Below are 8,044 nucleotides of genomic sequence, written 5' to 3'. Positions count from 1 at the left end.
GACCTTACTAATAATTCCCGGTATGCAATTGGCATATGGTGTTTCTTGAAAATATAATATAAATACAAGAGAAAGGATAACCCATAGCTACACTACTCTCAACCAATGCGGGAAAAATAAAATCTCTAAGTACAGATAGGACCGAACTGAGTTAAAGATACATACCTGCCACATGGCCTGCTAGAATCCTGATCTCTATCGTCTGTCACTGCAAAGCCCTATCCTCTCGCCCATCAGTAATCCTCAAAGTAACTGGAAAAGATGCACTTCCTTCTCCTCCCCTCATCGTCGGGCAATTGGCCTTCTTGTGGACCACCTGATCACAGTGAAAACACAATGGATTCGCCCTCTGGTGGCTATCCCTGCTGACGTGACCAACACTGCCACACTTGTAGCAGCCTACACCCCTGGAACGACAAACTCCCTTGTGCAGTTTCCCGCACGTGCTGTACTAACTCCGGTCCTGCCGTCCTATCGCATGCTGGTCAAAAGTCTTGGGTCTCTTCCCGGAACCCTCCAAATTGTGCACCTGATCTGCCCTCCTCTTCTCAATGTGCTCCAAATCAATCTCCCGTTCTCGGGCTCTAAAGATCATGTCATTCAGGGTCTCGCACCCTGAAATACTCACAAACTTCTTGATGTAATACCGCAGCATGTCATGATACCTCACTTTTTTCATCTCCTCATCGGCTACATATTGTGGTACAAATAGTGCGCTCTCTCGAAACTTGGCAGTAATCTCTGCCACAGTCTCCGTAGTTTGGCGGAGATCCAGTAACTCTCGCACCAAATGTTGTACCTCAATCACTGGTTCAAACTCAGCTCGAAATCTGATCGAAAATTCATCCCACGACATAGCATCGACCGCATCATTACCCAACTCACTACCGATCTCTTCCCACGAATCACGTGCTCGATCCTTCAACAGGCAGGAAGCATATCTGACCTTTCCCTCATCAGGGAAAAAACTCGTCCTGAATGCGTTAGCCACATCTGCTAACCACCTCCTACTGATAATAGGATCCCTCTCCCCATGAAACGCAGGAGCTCCACAAGCACGAAACTCCCGGGAAGTTAGTGTGCGAGCTCCAATGAGAGCCATTACCTTCGTACGAAATGTGCCCAATTGCTCATCCACTATCTCTGAAACACAGTGAGAAACCTCTGATGAAATGAACTCTCGCAACTGCTCACTAATCGACTCAGCGTCTGCACCTGAGCCAGAACCCGAACCTGGACCATCTCCCTAAGAGCTCATCTCCAACTGAAATACGACATTCCAAGAGTGAAAACATAACCAAGGGTCCTTTCCCCACAAGCTTCTTAGATTCTCCAATAATTTCACCGATTCGAGTATAGATCCTGTGCTTTTAGTAGTACGGGCCCAATACTACCTTCCACACCTATCCATACTTTCCTCAGCAATCATCCCGAATCCTCTAGGTCACTTTCTCAATAAAAGCACCAAAACTCACTACACCGCACTGCTAGGCTCAATGAAGCATATCCTAAGCTTTCCTAGGTTCCCGAACCTACCCAGTCCTCAGCTGCTGAAAGACTCTTCGTAATGCCAATTAACCACTACATGAATACCATCACATGTGGTGAGGTTCGGATAATCCTTCGAGTAAAGGACTCGTCCCTACAACGGTTAGCACTCTGAGATTATTCAACCCTGGTCACATGTGACTTATCGTATTCATCTAGTAGCTAACTCCCATCACTCGAACTCCCGCAAAGCACAAAGCAAGCTGCATTCAGACAAACGTAAAATCTAACCAAACAATCCATTCTATCCTCTTATCAGGAATCTATACTAGCATGTAATTCAAAGGCTCACACAATCAGACATAACCTAAACAGGCCATCCTACCTCTGGCTGACCAGTTCTAGCATGCAAATCTACAAGCTCATACAAGCATACAAAGGCATCTCTCCTAGATCCTTAGCTCTAATCTATCATGCGAATCACATATTCATATCACATAACAAACATGTATTGGTATTTTGGGAACCACTTACTTGAGCTCGGTCGATTGCATGCATCAACCATTTTTCTCCTTTTTAAAACCCTTTTTATAAAAATATGATTCTCTTTTGAAAACATTCATACCAAGTCCTCAGTTTGAGTTCAGACACACCCGGAAGTTTTTCCGAATCCCTCAAACCAAGGCTCGGATACCAACTTGTAACATCCCAAAATTCAAGACCAAAAATTTCGTTTTTAATATAAGAAAACACTTAATAACTTTGTCCCAAACATTGAAACATTTCATTTAAAATAAATATCAGAGTCTAATCCCAAAGATCACGTAATGCGGAATAATATGGGTAAATGCAATGCGATCGTCCTGAGCTTCTTATCTGAAAGTTTAAGGTACCTGAAACCAAAACTGTAAACCGTAAGCACAAAGCTTAGTGAGTTCCCCAAATACCACATACCATACATATCAACTGGGCCATACATGCCATACATACTAAGAGCCATACAGATCAGTCATATATCAAATAAGTTGCTATGTGCCGCACATAGTCTTGCTGTTATGCCATGGGCCGACACGTGGTCTTTCTTGCCAAGCCGGGGGCCACCCTTTAGGTCTTACAGACAATTGCCAAGAGCCGCCTCCTGGTCTTCCATGCAAGCATCACAAAGACAACTAGCATACATACTACTCTACTTAGCTAATCAGCATATAGTGTGCCAGGAGCCACCTCCTGGTCTTTCATGCATATTGCCTAGGGCTAACCCCCGGGTCTTCCTATCATACATAATAGCATACTGTGTGCCAGGAGCCACCCCCTGGTCTTTCATACATAGTGCTTAGGGCTAACCCTCGGGTCTTCCTACCATATATACACTAAATGGGCCGACATTGTGGCTGTAGACCCATACAAACAGTGAGGAGACTCACCTCACAAGGTAACTATAGAATCCTGCGAATAAACCTCTCGCTACTATCTGGCAATTCCCCGAACTGATACTCCTTCGACTCCCCGAGCTATCAGTACCAGAATAACACTTAGTCCAAATCAATAATCCTCCTTAGGGTAAAATGACCATTTTACCCCTTGTCTAACTTGGTCCATATCTAAGGCCCAAAGACATAATACAAAAAGGCCTAACACTAGGTAGGCTTCCCAAGCCCACTAGTGGCCAAATAATGGCCCAATTTGCTAAATTGGGCCCAATACCTCTAATGGGCCTTACCCTAAGCCCAAACATATTCTTGGCCCAAAACATCTGACTTCTTGTAACATCCCAATTTAAAATATAATAATTAAATAATACACCCGGAACCTCGAGAAGTGATTTTTATTATTATTTTTTATTACTATTGTCCAAAATTAATTAATAATTAGTGGGTTGTTGGTTTCGGAAAGCCAAATGACAAGAATTGAATCTCCGGGGGTTAAAATGTAATTTTGGAATTTATTTTGAAAAGAAATTATAGAAGCAGGGGTCAAAGTGTAAATATTCGACTCATTTTGTAAGGATTTTAGAAGGCAGGATAGAAATGGTAATTTCTGGATCGAAATTGAAAGAAGAAGGATAAGGAAGGACTAAAGGTGTCATTATGGGGAAAGTTTGAAGGAGACGGGGTATAACTGTTTCATAAACGTCATTCTAACCCTAACCCTAAATGAGAGCACCCGCCGCCACCTTATGTCTCCCCCTCCTAACCTTCGGCCGCCACCCTCCTGAAATTTCTGGCGCCGCACCACCCTTATACCTCATCCTTCCTTCGCCACTATAAACCAGCCGTTGATAGCCACTCCATCGCCACCATCAACCGCCGAGTGGAGTTTTCCCGTATCGCTATCGGAGAGCCACCGGGAGGAGCCGCTGTCGCCTTCCCTGCCATGGCTAACGCAAGGACCAACCTCAGGCCGTCATTCAACGTGACCACCGCCGCTGTGCCAACGTGAGTCGAAGCCCAACCTCCGTCGCCGCTTCAACGAGCATTGAAGACGAGGGCCGACACCGGTGAGGACTCAGTCGCATCAACCCCTTCGTAACGCTGTTGTTCCGCCGCTGTTCTCCGAGCATGTTCGTGTGGGCATGTATTTCTCGGCTGGGAATCAACAAAACCGCCGCCACCACCGTCAGGTGATGGCTGTTATTGCAAAATCGTTGTTGCAGCCGCCGTGAAGGACGACTGGAATCGAGTTTCACCATCGGGTGTGTGTGTGGCTTGCTGTTGTTAGTCGAGTTGCGTGTGTGTGTTTAGGGGCTGGCCGGAAACGTTAGGGAGCCACCATGGCAACAAACCATGGTGGCTATCGGCCGGTTGCTGCTCTTCTGCCGCCATACACCACCACCGACCACCACGACGTGGTTGCGTGTGTGTGTGTTTATTAGTATGTATTTGTGTGTTATTAGTGTGTGTGTTTTGGATTGTATTGTAATTTGTAACCAATCGGAATAGTAAGAAATCCGTCACCACCACCGTTAGGTGGTGGTTGCTGCCTCCTACCGCCACCGGCCGCCGTGTCGGGTGGCGGTGTGCTTTGATTGCGTTTGGACCTCGTTTGGGGGATGTTTGGACGATGTGGGACCAGTGAAACCCTAATGGGCCCAAAGAAACCCTAGTGGGCCCAATGGAACCCTAATGGGCTAATAAGGCCCAATGTGACCTAAAAGCCCAACCAATGGACTAATGGGCTAGTATCGGGTTGGATAACCCTAATTAGGGTTTGGAAAACCCTAATGGCATAAAACCCTAATTTTGGGGATTGATCGGGACACATTCGGGAATTATTTATTAAACTTAAAATATTAAATTATAATCATTGGCAAATTAACTTAAGGCAATAATGGACTTAATGGATTAAGTCCTTAATGGATTAAGTCCTTAAGGGATTAAGTAAGAAACACTTAACCCTAATCATCATTGTTAGAACAAAGTTTTGGTCGGATCGATAGATTCTAAGCAGAAGCACAATTAAAGACGTAATGAAGAACACATGAATGGTTTAACTGATGTCGAATGATTAAACTTTAACACCTCAGAAGAGCTCGATTAAGAACTTCGACTGTAGAGGTGTTTAGGGTTACAAAGCACTAATAACTATAATCACGTTAGTATCTAAGGTATACATGCATGCACTATTTATAGCTAAACCCTACTCAATAATCACGGATGGACAGGCCCAATCCGGATATACAATACTAAGCCCATGACGCAACATAAAATACCTAACAATCTCCCCCTTTGCGTCAATGGAGCCGAAAGCTCAGTTCGGTTGAGCTATAGAAGACTTCTTGACAGTCTTGAACACCTTCGGTATGATGGCCAAAAGAGTATGATGAAAAGTGATATACCACCGAAGCATGTCCGTGAAGTTCTTCTTGTCTGCCTCAAAGTCCTGCTTACACCGATGGATGATACTAATTATGTGCTCTAAGCAGTCCATTGAGAACAGATGCTTGTCAACAAGAGCGAAAAGAAATCTGTTGGCTTCGCCTCTTGTGAACATCACTGTGAGATGTTTAGAATCAATTTGAACCATCTTCATTTTATTCACATCTCCAGGTTTTGCAGTTGGCTTTACAGTGGGTTTCTTCGTCAAAACTTTAGCTATCTCCTGATCCATTGCAGCTACTTCATGGATATAGGAGGCCAACATCCTCTTTAGATGATCTAGGATCGGCTCATAATCTTTTGCATTGGTGAGCAGTATGTTAAACAACAAGATCCAATCATGAGGATTCAAGTTTGGAAGATCTGCCAGGGATATAATCGAAACCGAGTTTGCTGAACCTCGGGTTATTTTGAAACGAACATTGATAAACTTCCCTGCAGGCGAAGGTTTCACCACCTTGACAGTTATAATCTTCTGTGCACTCCATGTCAGGTACTGAGGCTGACCGAACTTGAGATGAAATCCGATGAGTTCACGATCAACCTGAGGGGGAGGTGAGGGAACTTAAACAGTCAAATCAAAGCAATGAAAAGTAAATGCCTTTCGTGTTATAGGCATATCAAACTGTGAGTCCCTCGAATTCTCACAACAAAAGAAGCTACAGGTTCTAGCCAGTACACGCTCGGAAACTCTATTGCTTCTTTGATGAGCGTTTCTCTAGTCCAAAGAGGAAACATGGCCTTCTTGCAATTTAAGGCATCTTGCTCTTCTTTGTTCTTTCGCTCCCTCTCTTCTGCTTCCTTCGCAACCCGAAGGGTTTCATCCAATTCCTTATCCCTTTTCTTTCGTTTCAGGACTTCGGCAATTGTTTCCTCTTCATCACTATCATCAGCAAGTCCCTTCTTTTTATCTTGATTACCAGAACCCGAAGCTTCATTACCCTTCGGTTCGGTTTTGACAGTGACCTTCGGTTGAGTCGTTTGAACACCTTCTCCCCCTTGTTTTGGAGGTACGAATCTCTCCGAAACACCCTTCATTTCATGTAAGAGTGCAAGGGCAGGAAGAAGCTTGGAAGTCAGATGATTCCTGATGGTCAGAGTAAGTATCGGATCATGAGCACTAAGAAGATTGGTTAGCATATTCGTTACATCACCAACACATCTTTGGAATACAGCTCGCTCAGTCTTTAATAATGAAATCTCCCTTTCAGCTTGAGCCAATTGAACTTTCTGAACTTCAATAGTAGAGGCTTGTCGTGCAAGATCCTCCTTTAATGCACTCTCCTTCGCTAAATCAGCCTGGAGCGTTTCAAGGCGAGAATTCACTAAGCTAAGTAGAGACGTGTTCTCAGCTTGAATGGAAGAATGAACATTCTCAGATTTAGCTTGCTCCTCTTGAAGTGACTTGGATAAAGAATCAACTGAAGCGTTCACTTTAGCTACATTTGAATCAGCATGACCTTTGAGGGAGTCGAGAAAAATCTGAGAACTGTGAACAAGTTCTGCAACTTCAGTAGTCGCCTTCTTGCAAGAAGAAGTGGAATCTTCAATCGCCTTTGTTGATTTGTCTATAGCTCTAGTATATTGCTCAAAAGCGGTGTCCAGAAAAGCTTTGAGCACAACATCGTTAGATGTTTTTGTAGAGGCAAGCAATTGATCAAGTTTCTCATCTAGACTCTGTACTTGTTGTCTGGTGACAGGAGCCTCTTCATCTTCGTCTGTTGGAAGCCAATAAGGACTCTAATAAGTCGAGTCAAACTTAACATTATCACCACCGAGAGTGTCACCAGAATCGGTTGAGGGTGAGGGTGAAAGAGGTTTGGAAGTAACCGGAGGTTCGGTTTCAGTATTAGCCCCCGTATTAGATACGTTGACGTTTACTAGAGGTTCGGTTGTTGTGGTGGTGGGAGTAGTGGTGGTAGTTGCTTGTGAAAAGATAGGAGGTGGTAAAGGACTTGTAGAGATTGGTATGGTACTAACTGGTGGTGGTGGTGGAATAGAAGTAACCGAAACTGGAATAGTGGTTTTCGGTGGAGATGGAGGAGGTGTTGGAATCTTGTCATTAAGTGGTTCAGTTGGAGTTGGAGAACGAGGAGGTGTATTACCTCTCGGTGAACCATGATGCTGAACTTCCTCTTCTTCATCTGCCAATCGCTCCTTATCATTGTCTGAGCTTGAAGGAGAAGGACTTTTTGATTTTTTTGCCATCTTTTTAACCTTCTTTGGAGCCAAAGAATCGCCCTTTTCAGCCTTTCGCTTTTTAGACTTGGCAGCTTTAGACGAAGGACCTTCGGTTGGCTGGCTTGTCCACAGCTTCTAAAGCAGCTTGCTGTTCAGGAGTCAGTTCTCTTGGTCCTTTAGGAGGAAGCTCTCGGTATTCGGCCATCACTTTACTTTCGGCTGACACACACCTGTACATCGTCTCTGGTATTGAACCATTGTGGGAGAACTTGGTGGCATCGAAGAAGATGATCTTCTTCGTATGAAAAGTAGCCACAGAAGAGCCCAATGCATCCTTCATGACTGGAATCTGCAAAGTAACAATGGCCCTGTGTGTGACGATGGTCCAGAAACGTCCACAAGAAATCTCGGAATGTCTCGTCGAAGTGTTGAGACTTTGTACCAATTGCGACCACATGATCGACCCGTAATCGAGATTAATTCCATTGTAGAGACCATAG

At 44.4% G+C, this 8,044-nt stretch overlaps 1 protein-coding gene across 1 annotated transcript; it reads right to left on the bottom strand.

The window, feature by feature from the left end:
- Positions 1–205: 205 nt before the first annotated feature.
- On the bottom strand, positions 206–1,102 carry LOC145110951 (uncharacterized). Its single transcript, XM_079047263.1, has 2 exons — positions 629–1,102; positions 206–316 (listed from the first exon to the last, which is right to left on the bottom strand). The coding sequence occupies exons 1-2, from the start codon at positions 1,100–1,102 to the stop codon at positions 206–208; spliced, it is 585 nt and encodes a 194-aa protein (XP_078903389.1).
- Positions 1,103–8,044: the final 6,942 nt, after the last annotated feature.

This window comes from Lactuca virosa, chromosome 5, assembly GCF_052849685.1.
Source record: "Lactuca virosa cultivar CGN04683 chromosome 5, Lactuca_virosa_CGN04683_v6, whole genome shotgun sequence".
Classification (NCBI taxonomy): Eukaryota; Viridiplantae; Streptophyta; class Magnoliopsida; order Asterales; family Asteraceae; genus Lactuca; species Lactuca virosa.
The sequence above is the reverse complement of the archived record's forward strand: the minus strand, read 5'-3'. Positions and strand labels throughout refer to the sequence as shown.